Source organism: Somniosus microcephalus, chromosome 8 (genome assembly GCF_052327205.1).
Source record: "Somniosus microcephalus isolate GS21.2 chromosome 8, FLI_Smic_1.0, whole genome shotgun sequence".
NCBI classification, from domain to species: Eukaryota; Metazoa; Chordata; class Chondrichthyes; order Squaliformes; family Somniosidae; genus Somniosus; species Somniosus microcephalus.
Window position 1 is genome coordinate 241,082,795 of NC_140994.1, and position 27,777 is coordinate 241,110,571.

Sequence of the window (27,777 nt, forward strand, 5' to 3'; positions counted from 1 at the left end):
GGCACACATGCATGTGATCGAACACACACATGCACGCACACACTTACCTCCACGCACAAACTCGCATACAGACGCACAGACCCACACACATGCACACACACATGCACACACATGTACAGGCAGACACACATGCACATGCACAGACACACAAAGATGGAATTCAATCTGGAGAAGTGTGAGGTAATGCATTTTGGGAGGGCTATTAAGGCAAGGAAATACACAATGAATGGTAGGCTACTGAGAAGTGCAGAGGATCAGATGGACCTTGGAGTGCATGACCACAGATCCCTGAAGGTAGCAGGACAGGTTGATAAGGTGGTTAAGAAGGCATATGTAAGGATATCAGCAAATAGTGATGATATTTGTCTGTGTTTGATTACTTATGCCTTACAGCATATTTGTCTGTGTTTTTGATTACTTGTGCCTGACCAGCAGAGGTCATGTGAGAGACAAGCAGTCCAGAGGAGTTTTACTTTCAGTTTCATTCTAGATGCATCACAGCATAGTGTGTTCTGTAAAAAGCTGTAGAAAGTCTTGAACAAGACTTTAGATTAAACAACATTCTCTTTCAGAAATGAGTCTTTATTGAACCCAAAAAGAAATCAAAACATGATGTCAGAAGTGGCTGAAAGAGAAAAAATCTGAAGTTAGCAACTTGATGGGACAGTGAAAGCAGTTGTGGCAAGTAAGCGAAATCAGCTCTCCACATATTAGCAAGCCAGAAGAGAACATCGTTGCTTACCATTAGAGAATAGCTAACGAAGTGAAAAAATGGAAGGTTTACTCCCACCGGCGACGCTTCAATTGACAGGTAATGTGGCTGAAAATTGGAGAAGGTTCAAACAACGTTTAGAGTTGTATTTAGCGGCAATCGGAGCTGACGAGAAAAGTGATAAACAAAAATCGTCCGTGTTCTTACATGTCGTGGGTGATGCAGCGCTGGAAGTATATAATAATTTCATATTTGCTGTTGATGGAGACAAAATGAAGCTAGATAAAATAATGGAACAGTTTGAGGCCAATGCATACCTAAACGCAACGTGACCTTTGAGAGGCACAAATTTTTCACATGTGTACAGAAAATCGGCGAGACTACTGATCAGTATGTGACTGAACTGAGAAACCGGAGCAAATCGTGTGAATTTGGGGGACTCACAGACTCGCTGATAAAAGATAGACTGGTGTGTGGTATTCGAGATAATGGTCTAAGGGAAAGACTGCTAAGAGAGCAAGATCTAGACCTGGGAACAGCCATAGCACTGTGTAGGGTTACAGAGACTGTGAAGTTGCAGGCAAAGGAGCTGTTCAGTGACAATAGCTGCAACGTGGGTGCAGTGAGAAAGAACGGATACAAACCGTTTAACAAAGAGATAGCCAATGTGAAAAAAGATACGTGGCCAGCAAACGAAAATGAAAGGGACAATCGGAAGTCATGTAGTCGATGCGGTACACAGCATCCATCAAGAAAGTGTCCAGCATATGGTAAAACTTGCTATAGTTGCAACAAGAACAACCATGATGCCCGTTGCTGTAAGAACCAAGCGCAACAAAGCAAGGTCCATACAGTAGATGAAAGCGAGATAGAGGAATTCAATGTAGATGTTGTGTCTGAAAACAAAAAAGAAAGAGACTGGATGTTGACACTAAAAGTGAATGACATACACATTCCATTTAAATTGGATACTGGAGCACAAGTTAATGTGATATCAGAGACCGATTTTAAGAGAATTAGACCCAGACCAAAGTTACATGGAATACAAGTGAAAGTGACCGGATACTCAGGTACTGATATACCAGTGAAAGGAAAATGCATTGTCAAAGTAACACACAAGGACAGAGAGCACACGCTAGCATTAATCGTGGTGCCAAAGGAAGTGCAAGCCATACTAGGTTTAAAAGCCTGTGAGAGACTGAACCTGGTAAAGAGAGTCCTCGTTGTGGAAAGTGAAAGAGAGACAGTCTATGATGAACTGAATGTTGCGTACACACCGGGTAAGCTGATGTATACAGCAGACACGTTGTCCAGAGCTGTTGACCCAGGAGAGCCCGCAAACACGGTGAAAAGACTGAAGTACAAGGCAAAAGACAGTGGAACTGACTTCGACCAGAGCATGCTTGTATACCGCACAACGCCGCTCGAGTGTGGTATGTCACCAGCCCAACTCCTGATGGGACGTCGGCTAAGGTCAAACCTACCCATCCCGGAGAACCTCCTGAAAACAAAAGAGGGGGAGAAAGTGAGGAAGTTCAAAGAGCAACAGAAAGAAAAGCAAAAGTACTACTATGACAGAGGAACACAAAACCTACCTGAACTCCACACTGGTGACCAAGTAAGGTTGAAAGACAAAACAAACACATGGACTCAGAAGGGAACTGTCCTGAGTGAAGTTCAACCAAGATCATACACCATTCAGACAGATGAGGGTGCTGTTCTGAGAAGAAATTGTCGAGATCTTCTCATGGGACCAGCCACAGCAGGTCAAGAGACTGATACTGGTGAACAACCTGATCACACAGCTGAGAACCAATCATCTGAGGCAACAACTCAGATTCAAGGACAATCAATCAGAAAATCCTCAAGACACGTGAAGCCTCCTGAGAGACTCATTGAGCAAATTTAAGGACTATTGTTAAAGAAGGAAGTAATGTTATCTTATTCTTTCTTCAAGTTCTAGTGTATTGACATATTTCATGTGAACACACAAAGCAAGGGTAAAAAACCTTGATCATGATAATGATGATGTAAGTTCATTAAATGTTGTTAGTTAAAAGTAAAATACTTTTGTTTTAAGAAAGGGAGATGTAAGGATATCAGCAAATAGTGATGATATTTGTCTGTGTTTGATTACTTATGCCTTACAGCATATTTGTCTGTGTTTTTGATTACTTGTGCCTGACCAGCAGAGGTCATGTGAGAGACAAGCAGTCCAGAGGAGTTTTACTTTCAGTTTCATTCTAGATGCATCACAGCATAGTGTGTTCTGTAAAAAGCTGTAGAAAGTCTTGAACAAGACTTTAGATTAAACAACATTCTCTTTCAGAAATGAGTCTTTATTGAACCCAAAAAGAAATCAAAACAGCATACAGGATACATTCCTTTATTAGCTGAGGCACAGAATATAAGAGCAGAGAGGTTATGCTTGAACTGTATAAAACACTAGTTAGGCCACAGCTAGGATAATGCGTACAGTTCTGGTCACCACATTACAGAAAAGATATGATTGCACTGGAGAGGGTACAGAGGAGATTTACGAGGGTGTTGCCAGGACTGGAGAATATTAGCTATGAGGAAAGGTTGGATAGGCTGGGGTTGTTTTCTTTGGAACAGAAGAGGCTGAGGGGAGACTTGATTGAGGTGTATAAAATTATGATGGGCCTAGATAGAATGGATGGGAAGGACCTATTTCCACTAGCAGAGAAGTCAATAACCAGAGGCCACAGATTTAAACTAATTGGTAGAAGGTTTAGAGGGGAGTTGAGGAGAACATTTTTCACCCTGAGTGTGGTGGGGGTCTGGAACTCACTGCCTGAATGGGTGGTAGAGGCAGAAACCCTCATCGCATTAAAAAACTACTTGGGTATACACCTGAAACCGACAAGGCTACAGACCAAGAACCGGAAAGTGGGATCAGGCTGGATAGTTATTTTTCGACCGGCACTGAAATGATGGGTCGAATGGTCTCCTTCTGTGCCATAAATTTTTACGATTCTATGACACAAAGGCAAACATGCACACACAGAAACACACGAGCACACACACACTTGTGAGTTGCCTGACCTCCCTCAGTACTGCTCTGGAGTGTTGGCCTAGATTCTGGGCTTTGTGTTGAAAAACTGCAAACCAGAGATCAACAAGACCCTGGATTGGACGAGTAGTGTCCTGCACAACGATTTGTAGGTTTCTCCCTCAATACTCCATCGTTCCCTCACATTGCCCAAACAGAGCGCACGTTCCACACGGGCAAACAAAGCTGAAAGAAAGAAAGAAGAAATGTCATTGATATAGCACCTGTCACATCCTCAGCATCTCTGAGTGTTTCACAGCCAATGCTAACTGTCTGCCATGTTGTCTCGATAGAAACAGTGACAACACTTCAAAAGCAATTCATTGGCTGTCAAGCCCTTGGGGACATCCTGAGGATGTGAAGGGCACATTCTTTCTTTCTAGTTGGACAGCACCTCTACTGGTGACAGTTTACATTTGCAAAGTTCATTATAAATGTTGACATAGGAAGTTATAATGGGGTAAGATGACTGGAAATGCATGCAGACATAAGATACAGAGATATGAAGCACGGACTCTTGCTGTGCGCTGCATTTGCTCTCAACAATATCTTTGTCTTTAGATGCACCACGGAATCTCTCAATTACTTCTCTTGATACAATCAAAGATTCATCGATCAATATAAAAGAAGGGAATTCAACTGTGATACTCTGCTCTGTTGAGAGCTTCCCATCTTCTAACCTGATATGGCAACATCTTGGTGTCACAATGAACAGGACAAGTTCCAAAAACGAGCTGTGGTTGGAGTTTCTTCACGTTACATCCCGGGTCGCTGGAGACTATCAGTGTGTGGCGGAGAATGAACATGGAGCAGTGAAGAGCGCCATAACCATCACTGTGGAATGTGAGTGTACAGATACTTTCACATATGAACATACATACGAACATACAAATTAGGAGCAGGAGTAGGCCACTCAGCCCCTCGAGACTGCTCCGCAATTCAATAAGATCATCGTTGATTTGATTACTCCACATATCCGCCTACCCCCGATAACCTTTCACCCTCTTGCTTATCAAGAATCTATCTACCACTGCCTTAAAAATATTCAAAGACTCTGCTTCCACCGTCCTCTGAGGAAGAGAGTTCCAAATACTCACTATCTTCTGTGAGAAAACATTTCTCCTCATCTCTCTCTTAAATGGGCGACCCCTTATTTTAAACAGTGACCCCAAGTTCTAGATTCTCCCACAAGAGGAAACACCCTCTCCACATCCAGCCTGTCCAGACCCCTCAGGTTCTTATATGTTTCAATCAAGTCACCTCTTACTCGTTAAAACTCCAGCAGATACAAGTCTAGCCTGTCCAACCTTTCCTCATAAGACAACCCGCCCATTCCAGGTATTAATCTAGTAAACCTTCACTGAACTGCTGCCAATGCATTTACATCCTTTCTTAAATAAGGAGACCAATACTGTACACAGTACTCCAGATGTGGTCTCACCAATGCCCTGTATATCTGAAACATAACCTCCCTACTTTTGTATTCAACTCCCCTCGCAATAAACGTTAGCATTCTATTAGCTTTCCTAATTACATCTCTCACAAACACACACATGGACTCACACATGCACATGCACGCCTCACACACACACACACACACACACGTGCACACATGCACATGCACGCAAGTGCACTGACACAAGCATGCACGCACCTACATAGACTCACAAACACACACATGGAGGCACACATGCACATGATCAAACACACACACACACGCACGCACACACTTACCTCCACACACAAACTCATTTACAGACGCACAGACCCACACACATGCACACACACATGCGCACACATGCACAGGCAGACACACGCACGTGCACAGACACACAAAGATGAAATTCAATCTGGAGAAATGTGAGGTAATGCATTTGGGCAGGGCTATCAAAGCAAGGGAATACACAATAAATGGTAGGATACTGAGAATTGTAGAGGATCAGAGGGACCTTGGAGTGCATGACCACAGATCCCTGAAGGTAGCAGGACAGGTAGTTAAGGTAGTTAAAAAAGCATACGGGATACTTCGATTTATTAGCTGAGGCACAGAATATAAGAGCAGAGAGGTTATGCTTGTACAGGTAGACTACCCTTTATCCGGACTTCCGGAAACCGAAACCCTCTAAAAACCGAAGGTTTTTTCGTTCAGCGTAAGTCGTGCGTACGACTTACGCTGAACGAAAAAACCTTCGGTTTTTAGAGGGTTCTGGTTGCGGAAGTTCGGATAAAGGGTAAGTCGTGCGCACGACCCCCCGCCGACCCCCCCCCCGCCAGCCCCGACAACCGCCGACCCCGCCAGCCCCACCAACCGCCGACCCCGCCAGCCCCGACAACCGCCGACCCCGCCAGCCCCGACAACCGCCGACCCCCCCGCGGACCCCGCCGGCCCCGACAACCGCCGACTCCCGACCCGCCCGCGGACCCGCCGGCGCCGACCCCGCCAGCCCCGACAACCGCCGACCCCCCCGCGGACCCCGCCAGCCCCGACAACCGCCGACCCCGACAACCGCCGACCCCCCCGCGGACCCCGCCAGCCCCGACAACCGCCGACCCCGCCAGCCCCGACAACCGCCGACCCCCCCGCGGACCCCGCCAGCCCCGACAACCGCCGACCCCCCCGCGGACCCCGCCAGCCGCCGACCCCCCCGCGGACCCCGCCGGCCCCGACAACCGCCGACCCCGCCAGCCCCGACAACCGCCGACCCTCCCGCGGACCCCGCCAGCCGCCGACCCCGCCAGCCCCGACAACCGCCGACCCCCCCGCGGACCCCGCCGGCCCCGACCCCTGCCGACCCCGACTGACTTACGCTGAGCGTCAGCGTAAGTCATGCGCACGACCCCCCGCCGACCCCCCCGCGGACCCCCGCCGACCCACCTTCCGAAATCCGAAATTCTCCTTTATCCGAAACTCGGCTGGTCCCGAGGTTTTCGGATAAAGGATAGTCTACCTGTACTGTAAAAACACTAGTTAGGCCACAGCTAGGATAATGCGTACAGTTCTGGTCACCACATTACAGGAAGGATGTGATTGCACTAGAGAGGGTACAGAGGAGATTTACGAGGCTGTTGCCAGGACTGAAGAATATTAGCTATGAGGAAAGATTGGATAGGCTGGGGTTGGTTTTTTTGGAACAGGGGAGGCTGAGGGGAAACTTGATTGTGGTGTATAAAATTATGATGGGCCGAGATAGAATGGATGGGAAGGACCTATTTCCACGAGCAGAGAGGTCAATAACCAGGGGGCATAGATTTAAAGTAATTGATAGAAGGATTAGAGGGGAGTTGAGGAAAACATTTTTCACCCTGAGTGTGGTGGGGGTCTGGAACTCACTGCCTGAATGGGTGGTAGAGGCAGAAACCCTCATCGCATTAAAAAACTACTTGGATATACACTTAAAGTGTCATAACCTACAAGGCTACAGACCAAGAACTGGAAAGTGGGATTAGGCTGGATAGTTCTTTTTCGACCGGCACATACATGATGAGTCGAATGGCCTCCTTCTGTGCTGTAAATTTCTATGATTCTATGACACAAAGGCACACATGCACACAAAGAAACACACGAGCACACACACACTTGTGAGTTGCCTGACCTCCCTCAGTACTGCACTGGAGTGTTGGCCTGGATTCTGGGCTTCGTGTTGAAAAACTGCAAACCAGAGATCAACAAGGCCCTGGATTGGACGAGCAGTGTCCTGCACACAGAATTGTAGGTTTCTCCCTCAATACTCCATCGTTCCCTCACATTGCCCAAACAGAGCGCACGTTCCACACGGGCAAACAAAGCTGAAAGAAAGAAAGAAGAAATTTCATTGATATAGCACCTGTCACATCCTCAGCATCTCTGAGTGTTTCACAGCCAATGCTAACTGTCTGCCATGTTGTCTCGATAGAAACAGTGACAACACTTCAAAAGCAATTCATTGGCTGTCAAGCCCTTGGGGACATCCTGAGGATGTGAAGGGCACATTCTTTCTTTCTAGTTGGACAGCACCTCTACTGGTGACAGTTTACATTTGCAAAGTTCATTATAAATGTTGACATAGGAAGTTATAATGGGGAAAGATGACTGGAAATGCATGCAGACATAAGATACAGAGATATGAAGCACGGACTCTTGCTGTGCGCTGCATTTGCTCTCAACAATATCTTTGTCTTTAGATGCACCACGGAATCTCTCAATTAGTTCTCTTGATACAATCAAAGATTCATCGATCAATATAAAAGAAGGGAATTCAACTGTGATACTCTGCTCTGTTGAGAGCTTCCCATCTTCTAACCTGATATGGCAACATCTTGGTGTCACAATGAACAGGACAAGTTCCAAAAACGAGCTGTGGTTGGAGTTTCCTCATGTTACACCCCGGGTCGCTGGAGACTATCAGTGTGTGGCGGAGAATGAACATGGAGCAGTGGAGAGCGCCATAACCATCACTGTGGAATGTGAGTGTACAGATACTTTCACATATGAACATACATACGAACATACAAATTAGGAGCAGGAGTAGGCCACTCAGCCCCTCGAGACTGCTCCGCAATTCAATAAGATCATCGTTGATTTGATTACTCCACATATCCGCCTACCCCCGATAACCTTTCACCCTCTTGCTTATCAAGAATCTATCTACCACTGCCTTAAAAATATTCAAAGACTCTGCTTCCACCGTCCTCTGAGGAAGAGAGTTCCAAATACTCACTATCTTCTGTGAGAAAACATTTCTCCTCATCTCTCTCTTAAATGGGCGACCCCTTATTTTAAACAGTGACCCCAAGTTCTAGATTCTCCCACAAGAGGAAACACCCTCTCCACATCCAGCCTGTCCAGACCCCTCAGGTTCTTATATGTTTCAATCAAGTCACCTCTTACTCGTTAAAACTCCAGCAGATACAAGTCTAGCCTGTCCAACCTTTCCTCATAAGACAACCCGCCCATTCCAGGTATTAATCTAGTAAACCTTCACTGAACTGCTGCCAATGCATTTACATCCTTTCTTAAATAAGGAGACCAATACTGTACACAGTACTCCAGATGTGGTCTCACCAATGCCCTGTATATCTGAAGCATAACCTCCCTACTTTTGTATTGAACTCCCCTCGCAATAAACGTTAGCATTCTATTAGCTTTCCTAATTACATCTCTCACAAGCACACACATGGACTCACACATGCACATGCACGCCTCACACACACACACACACGTGCACACATGCACATGCACGCAAGTGCACTGACACAAGCATGCACACACCTACATAGACTCACAAACACACACATGGAGGCACACATGCACATGATCAAACACACACACACACGCACGCACACACTTACCTCCACACACAAACTCATTTACAGACGCACAGACCCACACACATGCACACACACATGCGCACACATGCACAGGCAGACACACGCACGTGCACAGACACACAAAGATGGAATTCAATCTGGAGAAATGTGAGGTAATGCATTTGGGCAGGGCTATCAAAGCAAGGGAATACACAATAAATGGTAGGATACTGAGAATTGTAGAGGAACAGAGGGACCTTGGAGTGCATGACCACAGATCCCTGAAGGTAGCAGGACAGGTAGTTAAGGTAGTTAAAAAAGCATACGGGATACTTCGATTTATTAGCTGAGGCACAGAATATAAGAGCAGAGAGGTTATGCTTGTACAGGTAGACTACCCTTTATCCGGACTTCCGAAAACCGAAACCCTCTAAAAACCGAAGGTTTTTTCGTTCAGCGTAAGTCGTGCGTACGACTTATGCTGAACGAAAAAACCTTCGGTTTTTAGAGGGTTCTGGTTGCGGAAGTTCGGATAAAGGGTAAGTCGTGCGCACGACCCCCCGCCGACCCCCCCCCCCGCCAGCCCCGACAACCGCCGACCCCGCCAGCCCCGCCAACCGCCGACCCCCGCCAGCCCCGACAACCGCCGACCCCGCCAGCCCCGACAACCGCCGACCCCCCCGCGGACCCCGCCGGCCCCGACAACCGCCGACTCCCGACCCGCCCGCGGACCCGCCGGCGCCGACCCCGCCAGCCCCGACAACCGCCGACCCCCCCGCGGACCCCGCCAGCCCCGACAACCGCCGACTCCGACAACCGCCGACCCCCCCGCGGACCCCGCCAGCCCCGACAACCGCCGACCCCGCCAGCCCCGACAACCGCCGACCCCCCCGCGGACCCCGCCAGCCCCGACAACCGCCGACCCCCCCGCGGACCCCGCCAGCCGCCGACCCCCCCGCGGACCCCGCCGGCCCCGACAACCGCCGACCCCGCCAGCCCCGACAACCGCCGACCCTCCCGCGGACCCCGCCAGCCGCCGACCCCGCCAGCCCCGACAACCGCCGACCCCCCCGCGGACCCCGCCGGCCCCGACCCCTGCCGACCCCGACTGACTTACGCTGAGCGTCAGCGTAAGTCATGCGCACGACCCCCCGCCGACCCCCCCGCGGACCCCCGCCGACCCACCTTCCGAAATCCGAAATTCTCCTTTATCCGAAACTCGGCTGGTCCCGAGGTTTTCGGATAAAGGATAGTCTACCTGTACTGTAAAAACACTAGTTAGGCCACAGCTAGGATAATGCGTACAGTTCTGGTCACCACATTACAGGAAGGATGTGATTGCACTAGAGAGGGTACAGAGGAGATTTACGAGGCTGTTGCCAGGACTGGAGAATATTAGCTATGAGGAAAGATTGGATAGGCTGGGGTTGGTTTTTTTGGAACAGGGGAGGCTGAGGGGAAACTTGATTGTGGTGTATAAAATTATGATGGGCCGAGATAGAATGGATGGGAAGGACCTATTTCCACGAGCAGAGAGGTCAATAACCAGGGGGCATAGATTTAAAGTAATTGATAGAAGGATTAGAGGGGAGTTGAGGAAAACATTTTTCACCCTGAGTGTGGTGGGGGTCTGGAACTCACTGCCTGAATGGGTGGTAGAGGCAGAAACCCTCATCGCATTAAAAAACTACTTGGATATACACTTAAAGTGTCATAACCTACAAGGCTACAGACCAAGAACTGGAAAGTGGGATTAGGCTGGATAGTTCTTTTTCGACCGGCACATACATGATGAGTCGAATGGCCTCCTTCTGTGCTGTAAATTTCTATGATTCTATGACACAAAGGCACACATGCACACAAAGAAACACACGAGCACACACACACTTGTGAGTTGCCTGACCTCCCTCAGTACTGCACTGGAGTGTTGGCCTGGATTCTGGGCTTCGTGTTGAAAAACTGCAAACCAGAGATCAACAAGGCCCTGGATTGGACGAGCAGTGTCCTGCACACAGAATTGTAGGTTTCTCCCTCAATACTCCATCGCTCCCTCACATTGCCCAAACAGAGCGCACGTTCCACACGGGCAAACAAAGCTGAAAGAAAGAAAGAAGAAATGTCATTGATATAGCACCTGTCACATCCTCAGCATCTCTGAGTGTTTCACAGCCAATGCTAACTGTCTGCCATGTTGTCTCGATAGAAACAGTGACAACACTTCAAAAGCAATTCATTGGCTGTCAAGCCCTTGGGGACATCCTGAGGATGTGAAGGGCACATTCTTTCTTTCTAGTTGGACAGCACCTCTACTGGTGACAGTTTACATTTGCAAAGTTCATTATAAATGTTGACATAGGAAGTTATAATGGGGAAAGATGACTGGAAATGCATGCAGACATAAGATACAGAGATATGAAGCACGGACTCTTGCTGTGCGCTGCATTTGCTCTCAACAATATCTTTGTCTTTAGATGCACCACGGAATCTCTCAATTACTTCTCTTGATACAATCAAAGATTCATCGATCAATATAAAAGAAGGGAATTCAACTGTGATACTCTGCTCTGTTGAGAGCTTCCCATCTTCTAACCTGATATGGCAACATCTTGGTGTCACAATGAACAGGACAAGTTCCAAAAACGAGCTGTGGTTGGAGTTTCTTCACGTTACATCCCGGGTCGCTGGAGACTATCAGTGTGTGGCGGAGAATGAACATGGAGCAGTGGAGAGCGCCATAACCATCACTGTGGAATGTGAGTGTACAGATACTTTCACATATGAACATACATACGAACATACAAATTAGGAGCAGGAGTAGGCCACTCAGCCCCTCGAGACTGCTCCGCAATTCAATAAGATCATCGTTGATTTGATTACTCCACATATCCGCCTACCCCCGATAACCTTTCACCCTCTTGCTTATCAAGAATCTATTTACCACTGCCTTAAAAATATTCAAAGACTCTGCTTCCACCGTCCTCTGAGGAAGAGAGTTCCAAATACTCACTATCTTCTGTGAGAAAACATTTCTCCTCATCTCTCTCTTAAATGGGCGACCCCTTATTTTAAACAGTGACCCCAAGTTCTAGATTCTCCCACAAGAGGAAACACCCTCTCCACATCCAGCCTGTCCAGACCCCTCAGGTTCTTATATGTTTCAATCAAGTCACCTCTTACTCGTTAAAACTCCAGCAGATACAAGTCTAGCCTGTCCAACCTTTCCTCATAAGACAACCCGCCCATTCCAGGTATTAATCTAGTAAACCTTCACTGAACTGCTGCCAATGCATTTACATCCTTTCTTAAATAAGGAGACCAATACTGTACACAGTACTCCAGATGTGGTCTCACCAATGCCCTGTATATCTGAAGCATAACCTCCCTACTTTTGTATTCAACTCCCCTCGCAATAAATGTTAGCATTCTATTAGCTTTCCTAATTACATCTCTCACAAACACACACATGGACTCACACATGCACATGCACGCCTCACACACACGTGCACACATGCACATGCACGCAAGTGCACTGACACAAGCATGCACGCACCTACATAGACTCACAAACACACACATGGAGGCACACATGCACATGATCAAACACACACACACACGCACGCACACACTTACCTCCACACACAAACTCATTTACAGACGCACAGACCCACACACATGCACACACACATGCGCACACATGCACAGGCAGACACACGCACGTGCACAGACACACAAAGATGAAATTCAATCTGGAGAAATGTGAGGTAATGCATTTGGGCAAGGCTATCAAAGCAAGGGAATACACAATAAATGGTAGGATACTGAGAATTGTAGAGGATCAGAGGGACCTTGGAGTGCATGACCACAGATCCCTGAAGGTAGCAGGACAGGTAGTTAAGGTAGTTAAAAAAGCATACGGGATACTTCGATTTATTAGCTGAGGCACAGAATATAAGAGCAGAGAGGTTATGCTTGTACAGGTAGACTACCCTTTATCCGGACTTCCGAAAACCGAAACCCTCTAAAAACCGAAGGTTTTTTCGTTCAGCGTAAGTCGTGCGTACGACTTACGCTGAACGAAAAAACCTTCGGTTTTTAGAGGGTTCTGGTTGCGGAAGTTCGGATAAAGGGTAAGTCGTGCGCACGACCCCCCGCCGACCCCCCCCCCCGCCAGCCCCGACAACCGCCGACCCCGCCAGCCCCGCCAACCGCCGACCCCGCCAGCCCCGACAACCGCCGACCCCGCCAGCCCCGACAACCGCCGACCCCCCCGCGGACCCCGCCGGCCCCGACAACCGCCGACTCCCGACCCGCCCGCGGACCCGCCGGCGCCGACCCCGCCAGCCCCGACAACCGCCGACCCCCCCGCGGACCCCGCCAGCCCCGACAACCGCCGACCCCGACAACCGCCGACCCCCCCGCGGACCCCGCCAGCCCCGACAACCGCCGACCCCGCCAGCCCCGACAACCGCCGACCCCCCCGCGGACCCCGCCAGCCCCGACAACCGCCGACCCCCCCGCGGACCCCGCCAGCCGCCGACCCCCCCGCGGACCCCGCCGGCCCCGACAACCGCCGACCCCGCCAGCCCCGACAACCGCCGACCCTCCCGCGGACCCCGCCAGCCGCCGACCCCGCCAGCCCCGACAACCGCCGACCCCCCCGCGGACCCCGCCGGCCCCGACCCCTGCCGACCCCGACTGACTTACGCTGAGCGTCAGCGTAAGTCATGCGCACGACCCCCCGCCGACCCCCCCGCGGACCCCCGCCGACCCACCTTCCGAAATCCGAAATTCTCCTTTATCCGAAACTCGGCTGGTCCCGAGGTTTTCGGATAAAGGATAGTCTACCTGTACTGTAAAAACACTAGTTAGGCCACAGCTAGGATAATGCGTACAGTTCTGGTCACCACATTACAGGAAGGATGTGATTGCACTAGAGAGGGTACAGAGGAGATTTACGAGGCTGTTGCCAGGACTGGAGAATATTAGCTATGAGGAAAGATTGGATAGGCTGGGGTTGGTTTTTTTGGAACAGGGGAGGCTGAGGGGAAACTTGATTGTGGTGTATAAAATTATGATGGGCCGAGATAGAATGGATGGGAAGGACCTATTTCCACGAGCAGAGAGGTCAATAACCAGGGGGCATAGATTTAAAGTAATTGATAGAAGGATTAGAGGGGAGTTGAGGAGAACATTTTTCACCCTGAGTGTGGTGGGGGTCTGGAACTCACTGCCTGAATGGGTGGTAGAGGCAGAAACCCTCATCGCATTAAAAAACTACTTGGATATACACTTAAAGTGTCATAACCTACAAGGCTACAGACCAAGAACTGGAAAGTGGGATTAGGCTGGATAGTTCTTTTTCGACCGGCACATACATGATGAGTCGAATGGCCTCCTTCTGTGCTGTAAATTTCTATGATTCTATGACACAAAGGCACACATGCACACAAAGAAACACACGAGCACACACACACTTGTGAGTTGCCTGACCTCCCTCAGTACTGCACTGGAGTGTTGGCCTGGATTCTGGGCTTCGTGTTGAAAAACTGCAAACCAGAGATCAACAAGGCCCTGGATTGGACGAGCAGTGTCCTGCACACAGAATTGTAGGTTTCTCCCTCAATACTCCATCGCTCCCTCACATTGCCCAAACAGAGCGCACGTTCCACACGGGCAAACAAAGCTGAAAGAAAGAAAGAAGAAATTTCATTGATATAGCACCTGTCACATCCTCAGCATCTCTGAGTGTTTCACAGCCAATGCTAACTGTCTGCCATGTTGTCTCGATAGAAACAGTGACAACACTTCAAAAGCAATTCATTGGCTGTCAAGCCCTTGGGGACATCCTGAGGATGTGAAGGGCACATTCTTTCTTTCTAGTTGGACAGCACCTCTACTGGTGACAGTTTACATTTGCAAAGTTCATTATAAATGTTGACATAGGAAGTTATAATGGGGAAAGATGACTGGAAATGCATGCAGACATAAGATACAGAGATATGAAGCACGGACTCTTGCTGTGCGCTGCATTTGCTCTCAACAATATCTTTGTCTTTAGATGCACCACGGAATCTCTCAATTACTTCTCTTGATACAATCAAAGATTCATCGATCAATATAAAAGAAGGGAATTCAACTGTGATACTCTGCTCTGTTGAGAGCTTCCCATCTTCTAACCTGATATGGCAACATCTTGGTGTCACAATGAACAGGACAAGTTCCAAAAACGAGCTGTGGTTGGAGTTTCTTCACGTTACATCCCGGGTCGCTGGAGACTATCAGTGTGTGGCGGAGAATGAACATGGAGCAGTGGAGAGCGCCATAACCATCACTGTGGAATGTGAGTGTACAGATACTTTCACATATGAACATACATACGAACATACAAATTAGGAGCAGGAGTAGGCCACTCAGCCCCTCGAGACTGCTCCGCAATTCAATAAGATCATCGTTGATTTGATTACTCCACATATCCGCCTACCCCCGATAACCTTTCACCCTCTTGCTTATCAAGAATCTATCTACCACTGCCTTAAAAATATTCAAAGACTCTGCTTCCACCGTCCTCTGAGGAAGAGAGTTCCAAATACTCACTATCTTCTGTGAGAAAACATTTCTCCTCATCTCTCTCTTAAATGGGCGACCCCTTATTTTAAACAGTGACCCCAAGTTCTAGATTCTCCCACAAGAGGAAACACCCTCTCCACATCCAGCCTGTCCAGACCCCTCAGGTTCTTATATGTTTCAATCAAGTCACCTCTTACTCGTTAAAACTCCAGCAGATACAAGTCTAGCCTGTCCAACCTTTCCTCATAAGACAACCCGCCCATTCCAGGTATTAATCTAGTAAACCTTCACTGAACTGCTGCCAATGCATTTACATCCTTTCTTAAATAAGGAGACCAATACTGTACACAGTACTCCAGATGTGGTCTCACCAATGCCCTGTATATCTGAAGCATAACCTCCCTACTTTTGTATTCAACTCCCCTCGCAATAAACGTTAGCATTCTATTAGCTTTCCTAATTACATCTCTCACAAACACACACATGGACTCACACATGCACATGCACGCCTCACACACACGTGCACACATGCACATGCACGCAAGTGCACTGACACAAGCATGCACGCACCTACATAGACTCACAAACACACACATGGAGGCACACATGCACATGATCAAACACACACACACACGCACGCACACACTTACCTCCACACACAAACTCATTTACAGACGCACAGACCCACACACATGCACGCACACATGCGCACACATGCACAGGCAGACACACGCACGTGCACAGACACACAAAGATGAAATTCAATCTGGAGAAATGTGAGGTAATGCATTTGGGCAAGGCTATCAAAGCAAGGGAATACACAATAAATGGTAGGATACTGAGAATTGTAGAGGATCAGAGGGACCTTGGAGTGCATGACCACAGATCCCTGAAGGTAGCAGGACAGGTAGTTAAGGTAGTTAAAAAAGCATACGGGATACTTCGATTTATTAGCTGAGGCACAGAATATAAGAGCAGAGAGGTTATGCTTGTACAGGTAGACTACCCTTTATCCGGACTTCCGAAAACCGAAACCCTCTAAAAACCGAAGGTTTTTTCGTTCAGCGTAAGTCGTGCGTACGACTTACGCTGAACGAAAAAACCTTCGGTTTTTAGAGGGTTCTGGTTGCGGAAGTTCGGATAAAGGGTAAGTCGTGCGCACGACCCCCCGCCGACCCCCCCCCCCGCCAGCCCCGACAACCGCCGACCCCGCCAGCCCCGCCAACCGCCGACCCCGCCAGCCCCGACAACCGCCGACCCCGCCAGCCCCGACAACCGCCGACCCCCCCGCGGACCCCGCCGGCCCCGACAACCGCCGACTCCCGACCCGCCCGCGGACCCGCCGGCGCCGACCCCGCCAGCCCCGACAACCGCCGACCCCCCCGCGGACCCCGCCAGCCCCGACAACCGCCGACCCCGACAACCGCCGACCCCCCCGCGGACCCCGCCAGCCCCGACAACCGCCGACCCCGCCAGCCCCGACAACCGCCGACCCCCCCGCGGACCCCGCCAGCCCCGACAACCGCCGACCCCCCCGCGGACCCCGCCAGCCGCCGACCCCCCCGCGGACCCCGCCGGCCCCGACAACCGCCGACCCCGCCAGCCCCGACAACCGCCGACCCTCCCGCGGACCCCGCCAGCCGCCGACCCCGCCAGCCCCGACAACCGCCGACCCCCCCGCGGACCCCGCCGGCCCCGACCCCTGCCGACCCCGACTGACTTACGCTGAGCGTCAGCGTAAGTCATGCGCACGACCCCCCGCCGACCCCCCCGCGGACCCCCGCCGACCCACCTTCCGAAATCCGAAATTCTCCTTTATCCGAAACTCGGCTGGTCCCGAGGTTTTCGGATAAAGGATAGTCTACCTGTACTGTAAAAACACTAGTTAGGCCACAGCTAGGATAATGCGTACAGTTCTGGTCACCACATTACAGGAAGGATGTGATTGCACTAGAGAGGGTACAGAGGAGATTTACGAGGCTGTTGCCAGGACTGGAGAATATTAGCTATGAGGAAAGATTGGATAGGCTGGGGTTGGTTTTTTTGGAACAGGGGAGGCTGAGGGGAAACTTGATTGTGGTGTATAAAATTATGATGGGCCGAGATAGAATGGATGGGAAGGACCTATTTCCACGAGCAGAGAGGTCAATAACCAGGGGGCATAGATTTAAAGTAATTGATAGAAGGATTAGAGGGGAGTTGAGGAGAACATTTTTCACCCTGAGTGTGGTGGGGGTCTGGAACTCACTGCCTGAATGGGTGGTAGAGGCAGAAACCCTCATCGCATTAAAAAACTACTTGGATATACACTTAAAGTGTCATAACCTACAAGGCTACAGACCAAGAACTGGAAAGTGGGATTAGGCTGGATAGTTCTTTTTCGACCGGCACATACATGATGAGTCGAATGGCCTCCTTCTGTGCTGTAAATTTCTATGATTCTATGACACAAAGGCACACATGCACACAAAGAAACACACGAGCACACACACACTTGTGAGTTGCCTGACCTCCCTCAGTACTGCACTGGAGTGTTGGCCTGGATTCTGGGCTTCGTGTTGAAAAACTGCAAACCAGAGATCAACAAGGCCCTGGATTGGACGAGCAGTGTCCTGCACACAGAATTGTAGGTTTCTCCCTCAATACTCCATCGCTCCCTCACATTGCCCAAACAGAGCGCACGTTCCACACGGGCAAACAAAGCTGAAAGAAAGAAAGAAGAAATTTCATTGATATAGCACCTGTCACATCCTCAGCATCTCTGAGTGTTTCACAGCCAATGCTAACTGTCTGCCATGTTGTCTCGATAGAAACAGTGACAACACTTCAAAAGCAATTCATTGGCTGTCAAGCCCTTGGGGACATCCTGAGGATGTGAAGGGCACATTCTTTCTTTCTAGTTGGACAGCACCTCTACTGGTGACAGTTTACATTTGCAAAGTTCATTATAAATGTTGACATAGGAAGTTATAATGGGGAAAGATGACTGGAAATGCATGCAGACATAAGATACAGAGATATGAAGCACGGACTCTTGCTGTGCGCTGCATTTGCTCTCAACAATATCTTTGTCTTTAGATGCACCACGGAATCTCTCAATTACTTCTCTTGATACAATCAAAGATTCATCGATCAATATAAAAGAAGGGAATTCAACTGTGATACTCTGCTCTGTTGAGAGCTTCCCATCTTCTAACCTGATATGGCAACATCTTGGTGTCACAATGAACAGGACAAGTTCCAAAAACGAGCTGTGGTTGGAGTTTCCTCATGTTACACCCCGGGTCGCTGGAGACTATCAGTGTGTGGCGGAGAATGAACATGGAGCAGTGGAGAGCGCCATAACCATCACTGTGGAATGTGAGTGTACAGATACTTTCACATATGAACATACATACGAACATACAAATTAGGAGCAGGAGTAGGCCACTCAGCCCCTCGAGACTGCTCCGCAATTCAATAAGATCATCGTTGATTTGATTACTCCACATATCCGCCTACCCCCGATAACCTTTCACCCTCTTGCTTATCAAGAATCTATCTACCACTGCCTTAAAAATATTCAAAGACTCTGCTTCCACCGCCCTCTGAGGAAGAGAGTTCCAAATACTCACTATCTTCTGTGAGAAAACATTTCTCCTCATCTCTCTCTTAAATGGGCGACCCCTTATTTTAAACAGTGACCCCAAGTTCTAGATTCTCCCACAAGAGGAAACACCCTCTCCACATCCAGCCTGTCCAGACCCCTCAGGTTCTTATATGTTTCAATCAAGTCACCTCTTACTCGTTAAAACTCCAGCAGATACAAGTCTAGCCTGTCCAACCTTTCCTCATAAGACAACCCGCCCATTCCAGGTATTAATCTAGTAAACCTTCACTGAACTGCTGCCAATGCATTTACATCCTTCCTTAAATAAGGAGACCAATACTGTACACAGTACTCCAGATGTGGTCTCACCAATGCCCTGTATATCTGAAGCATAACCTCCCTACTTTTGTATTGAACTCCCCTCGCAATAAACGTTAGCATTCTATTAGCTTTCCTAATTACATCTCTCACAAACACACACATGGACTCACACACGCACATGCACGCCTCACACACACACACACACGTGCACACATGCACATGCACGCAAGTGCACTGACACAAGCATGCACACACCTACATAGACTCACAAACACACACATGGAGGCACACATGCACATGATCAAACACACACATGCACGCACACACTTACCTCCACACACAAACTCACATACAGACGCACAGACCCACACACATGCACACACACATGCGCACACACATGCACAGGCAGACACACGCACGTGCACAGACACACAAAGATGGAATTCAATCTGGAGAAATGTGAGGTAATGCATTTGGGGAGGGCTATCAAAACAAGGGAATACACAATAAATGGTATGCTACTGAGAAGTGTAGAGGATCAGAGGGACCTTGGCGTGCATGACCACGGATCCCTGAAGGTAGCAGGACAGGTAGTTAAGGTGGTTAAAAAAGCATACGGGATACTTCGATTTATTAGCTGAGGCACAGAATATAAGAGCAGAGAGGTTATGCTTGTACTGTAAAAACACTAGTTAGGCCACAGCTAGGATAATGCGTACAGTTCTGGTCACCACATTACAGGAAGGATGTGATTGCACTGGAGAGGGTACAGAGGAGATTTACGAGGCTGTTGCCAGGACTGGAGAATATTAGCTATGAGGAAAGATTGGATAGGCTGGGGTTGGTTTTTTTGGAACAGGGGAGGCTGAGGGGAAACTTGATTCAGGTGCTGAAATAAAGAACAGAGGGAAAAGAAACAAAAAGAAGCATCAGCTATACTAGGTTAAAAAAACTCACAGGATTGAAGGAAGCAAAAGCCAGTTAGACCGTTAAACTTACTGTGAAAGCAGCTCTACCACCAACGTTGTTTGCACCGGATTCTCACACTGGTCTTGTGATTCACTGAGCAGTGGGAATTCCTACAGAGAATCGGTGATAGGCACCAGACAGCAATTCACCACCTCAACAGCACCTGTCCACGCACTGAGTGTTAATAATAGGCTCAGCAATATTGCAAGGCAAGGTTTCACAACGAGCAGCACAGTGCGTGGATCCTGCGTTAGCTCCCACACTAGAAACCCCGCCAGAGGAACTTGGGGTCAATGTGAACTATCGGGTGTCTGACCGGCGGAGTGGGAGGGCGATGGACGGCCGCCCGATGGTGCTGACGGCAGGCCCGGTCCATGTTGACGGACGGACCTCATTAGCATCATGCCGGCAGGCCTTGGGCAGAAATCGATGGGCCTACCGCCTGACTCCGCCTGCCCAGCACTAGGCCCGGGAGAAGATCGCCGCGGCCACAGTGACTGCAGGAATGGGGGGAAGGGGGCCTGAGCCATTCCCGGCCATTTTCCGGGACATTACCATCCCGATTCCACCAGCCGGGAGGCCTCAAAATTCAACCACTGAACAGCGGGGTTATAGGTCATTGAATACAATGGTACATTGAGGCTTGCAATCCAGATATTAGAGAAGACAATTACATTGATATGGAGAGTAAACTAAAGACAAATGATTAGGGGATAACATGGTAGGTCACATTCAATGTTCTGTTTAGTAGTTTAAAATTAGGGTTGCTAATCTTGACCATGATCAATACCATGGGAGAGGACCCAGTCGATCATAATTATACTGAAAGTCTGTCTACTGATGAAATTGTCCACCTCATCTAGTGTTACAATATTATATTAATTAAGATTTTGAAATAATATATTAAATTAAATGTACCATAGATAAACATTAAAGCAATGCACAAAACTTCCAAAAGCATGCATGGTAGCACTGTTAGACATTAATATTTTCAACAAAATTTCACTTTGTCAAAATAGGCGTTTTTTAAGTGAATGCCAGTTACAAATCTGTGGCTGTCTCACACCTTGATGGTTAATGTCTCCCCAGACAGCACAGCCGAGATTGGGAACTCACCACCTGGGGAATCTCAGGTGTGAATCTGTATTCTGTCACTCTGGTCAGGACAACACTTTCACATCCAGTTTGTCAGTTTAGATAATGAATGACTCAATTTTGAGTTTATTCACTCCCTTTTCATTCCCTCAGAGCTGCTCACTTTAATTCAAAACCATTGCACCCACAAGAATCTGTTGAAAATAGTCAAATCCAGACACATAAAATGTGAAAGAAAGAACACAACGTGGACTTGGTCTTGATGGAAATATTTGGTTCTCTGGCTCCCAGTGTTTAAAGCAGAATGTTTTCACTTTCCACATCTTTTATAAAATGACTGGCAGGAGTATTTAAATATTAAACGAGATGGAGAGTGAAACTAAAATCTCAACTTTGTCCTTCACAGTGAGAGCGAGACCACTTCTGGAGATTTGGATCGTCACAGTTTCGGGCTACTTGTTGGTTAAACTGGGCGTTGCTGTTGGACTGATTTGCTGCTTGAAGAGGATGACCAGAGTAAGAATTTCTTTAAGCTTTCCAGTAAATCAGGAATTAGTGCCGAGCTCTCACTGACACTGAGAAAACTGATGTTCGTTGAACAGATATTATGTGGTCACAAACTGTATTTTAAAATTTCATTTAATATTGTACATTGTACTGAATTTAAAGGAATCGTCAGTTAAAGAAAGTAATTGTTCCAAATTGGGTGAAATCTTAGAGCTTTGAATATTTTTCCTGATTCAAACGGCAATAACTTCCCTGCTCCCACTTTCCATCAGGCTCTGAGGAAGGAATCAGGGCGATCTCGGAGGGCCATACCTGATTATCAATGAATGGACAATGCTCAAACTAGGAGCCCAATCCTTTAATATTTTTCAGTGATTATCACAAATATTCCTCTTGGAAATTAGTAACTTGAAAGTTGTCAGAAACCAATATTTGAACAATTAAAGCACAATCAGTAAAAATTACAATAAAATGAAATTACTAATATATTCTGTGTCAATTAATGAGTTTGATCATTTAAATGTGTGCTGTTATTCTTGTTGCTGTGGCCTGGTGGCGCTAGAGAGCAGCAGTAGTGTTGGGACCGAGAAATGAATTTGTCGCTCTGTAAACCACTTCCTCTGTGGCAGGTTTGGTTCACCTGATTTACTCATAGTCAAATCTCAGTCGATTCAAAAGCAAAGTTTCTGTTTCGGAGAGCCCTGTCGTGTTTGTGTTCGAGGAAGGAGTGTTTCAAGGCTGTGTGCCTCTGGGTGAAGCGAGGCGTTGTGGAATGGGAACTATTGGGGTGAGAGGCCCAGAAATGTGGTAACTAGTGGAAAGTTTGAACTGACATGAAGGATGTGATGTAATCTGTATTGTTCAGGATGTTTACTTAGAATTACATGGAATTTACAGCACAGAAACAGGCCATTGGGCCCAGCAGGTCTGTGTCGGTGTTTATGCTCCACACGAGCCTCCTCCCACCCTACTTCATCTCACCCTATCGACACATCCTTCTATTCCTTTCTCCCTCATGTACTTATCCAGCTTCCCCTTAAATGAATCTGTACTATTCGCCTAAAACACTGCATATGGTTGCGAGTTCCAGCGAGGAAAGAATAGGGAAATCTCTGAGGGCCATACCTGATTATCAATGAGTGAAATACAAACAGAAAATTAATGAACATTGATCACAATAGGAGCCCAATATTCTAGTTTAAAATTTGTCATTTAATTTACTGTCACAAATATTCCTCTTGGAAATTAGTAACTTGCATGTCGTCAGAAACCAATATTATTTGAACAGATGTTTGAAAATACACAACCAGTAAAAATACAATAAACTGAACAGTCCGACTGTATTTAGTGAAAATTAATGATTATGATAAACTTTACATCAGATCACAACTCAGGGAGGTAACATAAGAGACAGAAGCAGTAGCTTTAGTAGGAGAGCATTGTTCTGTCAGAAGCAGAGTTGTCAAGGAGGTAACGTTACTGGTGAGGTCAGTCGACCACAGGGAGAACCTCTTAGAAATGTGGTCACACTATGGCTATGAACTTTGACCTCAATGGTGTGACCTCATCTTACATTCATACATTCATTGTAGGAAAAATCTTCCACAGTATCTTCTACCAGTAACTGGAGTTAGTTTATCATTTTAATCAGGTCTGTTCCTTCCAATTACTGAAGTCTTTAATTGTTGAAATTATCTCATTAACACTGAGCCAGTGATGTGTGGGTCATGGTCTGTTCTGTTCCCCATTTTGTAAAATTACTGCTCTATTCGACTTCCTCTTTATTCATCACTTCCAGTTCAGTGTTTATTATTGAAGGATAAGCTCTTTATTTAAAGCACATTCCTTGTCTCGTGTCAGATATCGATCAGCGGGAATCCACACGAGGCGACAGGTAATGAAACAGATGATTCACAAGAAGCCGTCGCATTACAGACGCTGAACTCTGATACTGATCCGAGATCATAGAATGACTGATACAGCACAGAAGGAGGCCATTCAGCCCATCATGCCTGTACCCATCGAGATCTGCAGTCTCTGGAAACTAGGTCGATCCAACTTGGGAAACTTTAGAAATAAATTTGTGGTTTTATTCTAGATTATTTTGTGGCAATTTTTTTATGTAGCTGAAATAAGGAGGAATTTCTTTACCCAGAGAGTGGTGAACCTGTGGAATTCTCTGCCACAGAGGGCGGTGGAGGCCAGTTCATTAAATATATTCAAGAAAGAGTTGGATATATTTCTTGAGGCTAAAGGGATCAAGGGATATGGGGAGAAGGCAGGGACAGGGCACTGAATTTGGATGATCAGCCATGATCTCATTGAATGGCGGAGCAGGCTCGAGGGGCCGAATGGCCTACTCCTGCTCCTATCTTCTCTGTTTCTATGTTTAGTTTATATCCCGAAGTGTCCATTTCAATAGTTCCCAGTCTCAGTATCTGTTATTTTACTTTACAAGTCCTAACTTGCCAGGTCACTATAAGAAATTCTAAAGGGTGGAACATCATGCAAACGTTGGGCTGAATTCTTGATCTCCACTCGTGGCCGGTGAGGCTCCAGGCTGGAACACAGTTTTATAACTGTAGGGACTGACGGTGACCCAGTGGTGCAGCCGTGTGCGGAGCTTGAAGTGTTGGGACGTGGATTTGTGACTGTGGGTCCCCAATGAGTGATCTCAGCTGGACTCTCTCTGCAGAGGAGCTGAATGGAGCTGAGCTGCTACAAATGAGAAGGAATGAAACTCGGCTCAGTAAATATGGGCGTCTCCCCAGCACCTCCCAGCACCTGTTCACACAACGAGATCGCGGAATCTCCGGAGAAGGTTGTTTCCATGCTCCCACCCAGGGAATTGTTTGCAGCAGAGCGTGACTAAAAGATTAACAGGAAAGAAACAGCGTGAATAAAAGTTGTGGAAAAGTAAATCTGAAAATTAAAGTGGGAATGATTCCAGCTTTGGGAATGTTTGATTAATTTATCCTTAACAATCAATTAAAAGCCCTGACAATCAATTGTTTGCTGATTTTACTGATAGATTGTGATGAAGAGATTGGTTTGGAATGGAATGGGAAAGTATTTCCTTTTGTTATTGAGTCTCTCCTGCCCTCCACCCTATCACAGACCTTCCCCTTTGTTCTTTCCTCCCCCTCTTTTCCCTGGCTCTCTACTTGCTCAAAAACAGTTAAATCTCTAACATCTACCAGTTCTGTTGAAAGGTCATCGAGCTGAAACATTAACTCTCTTTCTCTCTCCGCAGATGCTGCCTGTCCAGCTGAGTGCTTTCCATGTTAGAAATCAGGGGTGCTCAAAATGTATATGGTTTTGCGGATAAAACTGTGATGCGAGTAATGCTGTATTTACATGATTGTATTAGAACTAGAGACAGAAAGTCTCTCAGACTAGTATTAGAATAATTAGATAGATGCGTAGAATCTGCCTGTGTTTTGGTTCCCTGCGGATGTTATAGCATTCTGCAGTGTGACGGTCATCAATAATCTTGTTTTCATGTTAGGATTTCAACCTTGTTTATGTTTCTCTAATTTGACCGACCAAGTCCCAATGTTATATTTCTTCCATTACTGCTAATAACCATATTATAATACTAAAGTTGAATTTTGACTTTGTTCAACAAAACTGCTTTAAAATGCGTAAGTTAACCAGTGTATGAGAATAGAATAGAAGATATCTTTGGGAATTTAATGATTCATTCCATGTTACAATAGTTAGTTTTGCACAGCTAAAGCTGCATGAACAGCATTAACATAAATAACTGATAACAAGCAGTTAAGAACATCTGATGGCCAAGAATGGCATGTCTGACTCCAAACTAGGGAGGATAGAGACAAGAGAGATAAGACACGAATTCCAAAGGAAGAACCTTCAGAAAGATTAACCAATAAGACAAATTGAATGAGATAATGAGACCCCCTTTTGGGGAGGGCATTTATCCAAGTACCAAGACAAAGAACTTGCGCTGTCATTGGTTGATCAGGTTTTAGGGAAACCTCTGTAGGTTAAATGGTCTTGTCAATAACTTGGCCTCAGGCCCACTCCTAAAAAGAGAATAAAAGTGACACCCTGAGTGCTTGTCCACACAGAAGGTGGAGGGGAGAGCCAGACAGAAGTTGGGCTGGTCGAACGCTCTTTTGAGAATGATTCCCACGTTCACCAACTCAAAGGCCCGAGAGAGAGAGAGAGAGAGAGAGAGGCTGGAAGCCAGAGAACTGTTCACGCACGCCAGCCGTCTGTCCGATCGGGACTGGTGCCAGCTACTTGTCACGGTCGTATGTTTTTGCTGTGTAACTAGCATGTTATATTCCGTCTTAAACTCTGATTAAACACAATATACCCACCATATTGGTTTGCAGTCGATCCTGATTATTTGAAAGACTAGAGATAAGCTACTAATTGGCCGAAACTCTACATCCGGCATTTTCTGTTTTTATTCCTCGTTAGCCACGTTGCAATAATGGGGAGAGTACATTTCCCTTTTGTTATATCCGTGTATCTTAATGTTGTGTCCTTCAATAATCAGACAAAGACTGCAGGGAACGATCAACAGGTGTTTACTGAATGAGGGTTCAAACTGCAACTGACTGTACAGATCACTACTCAGGGTTTATATACAGGTGTGGTCACTGCCGGTACTACAGGATACAGGAGCTGTAAAAAGTAGTTCTCCCCCTTAAAGGTACATACATTACAATTCCTCCCCTTTTAGATTAACAGTACCATAACACTCATTTAACAATTAAATATCAACTAATTACAATTAACACTTTTAACATGCAACATTAACTGAAAATAGTCTATAAATTCAGTCTTTGGGGAGGCTTCCTGATTCTTTCTGGATAACGCCTTTCCCGAGTGTCTTGCTCTTGGTGTGGAGGCGATTCTAACACCCTGTCGTCAGTTGATGCATCAGCTTCCAATGCTATTGTTTCTGAGGTAGAGGCGACCTGTACGTCGGGTTCCTCACCAGGTACATATGGCCGAGACATGGGGTTGACTCGTTCCTGTGACTCTAGGATCTGGTCAGCATGGCATCTCACAATGTTCTCCCCAACATCCACTGTGTACATTAGTGGCCCCTGCCGTGTGCATATCGTTCCTGGTTGCCATTTCTCTGTTCGGTAGTCGTGGGCCAAGACTGGTTGCCCTACATTGAAGTTCCTTGTTGGCTTCTCATTGATGTGCTGGAATTGCTTACTCTCAACATCTCTTCGTACATTTGGTCTGAGCAAATCCAGACGCGATCTCAACCTTCGGTTAAAGAACATCATGGCCGGGGCCTGGTTGGTGACTGCATGTGTCGCTTTTCTGTAGGCTAACAGGAAATTGTCCACCTTATGCTGCAGTGGAATGTCGTCATCGCACATGGCCTTTACTGCTTTTTTAAAGGTTTGTACGAACCTCTCAGCCAATCCATTTGTGGCTGGATGATACGGGGCGGATGTGTAATGCCTTACCCATTCCTTTTCATAAATCTTCTGTAGTGTATGTACCTTTAAGAGAGAACTACTTTTACAGCTCCTGTATACTGTAGTACCGGCAGTGACCACACCTGTATATAAGGACTACCCTCCTCCAGTAAACACCTGTTGATTGTTAATTTACAGCCACCATCTAGTTATTGGAAAACATCATACTTTAAGAATCACG

General features: G+C 47.2%; 1 protein-coding gene across 1 annotated transcript in view; it reads left to right on the forward strand.

Annotated features, from left to right (window-relative positions):
• Nucleotides 1-26,468, forward strand: part of LOC147114197 (myelin-associated glycoprotein-like) — a 77,760-nt gene extending 51,292 nt beyond the window's left edge. Inside the window, exons 6-12 of the mRNA XM_085995871.1 lie at nucleotides 4,347-4,628; nucleotides 7,947-8,228; nucleotides 11,543-11,824; nucleotides 15,130-15,411; nucleotides 18,717-18,998; nucleotides 22,019-22,128; nucleotides 23,980-26,468. Of these exons, the coding sequence (XP_085851997.1) occupies nucleotides 4,347-4,628; nucleotides 7,947-8,228; nucleotides 11,543-11,824; nucleotides 15,130-15,411; nucleotides 18,717-18,998; nucleotides 22,019-22,128; nucleotides 23,980-24,087 (1,628 nt within the window). The 3' untranslated portion in view covers nucleotides 24,088-26,468. The remainder of the gene's footprint in view (nucleotides 1-4,346; nucleotides 4,629-7,946; nucleotides 8,229-11,542; nucleotides 11,825-15,129; nucleotides 15,412-18,716; nucleotides 18,999-22,018; nucleotides 22,129-23,979) is intronic.
• Nucleotides 26,469-27,777: the final 1,309 nt, after the last annotated feature.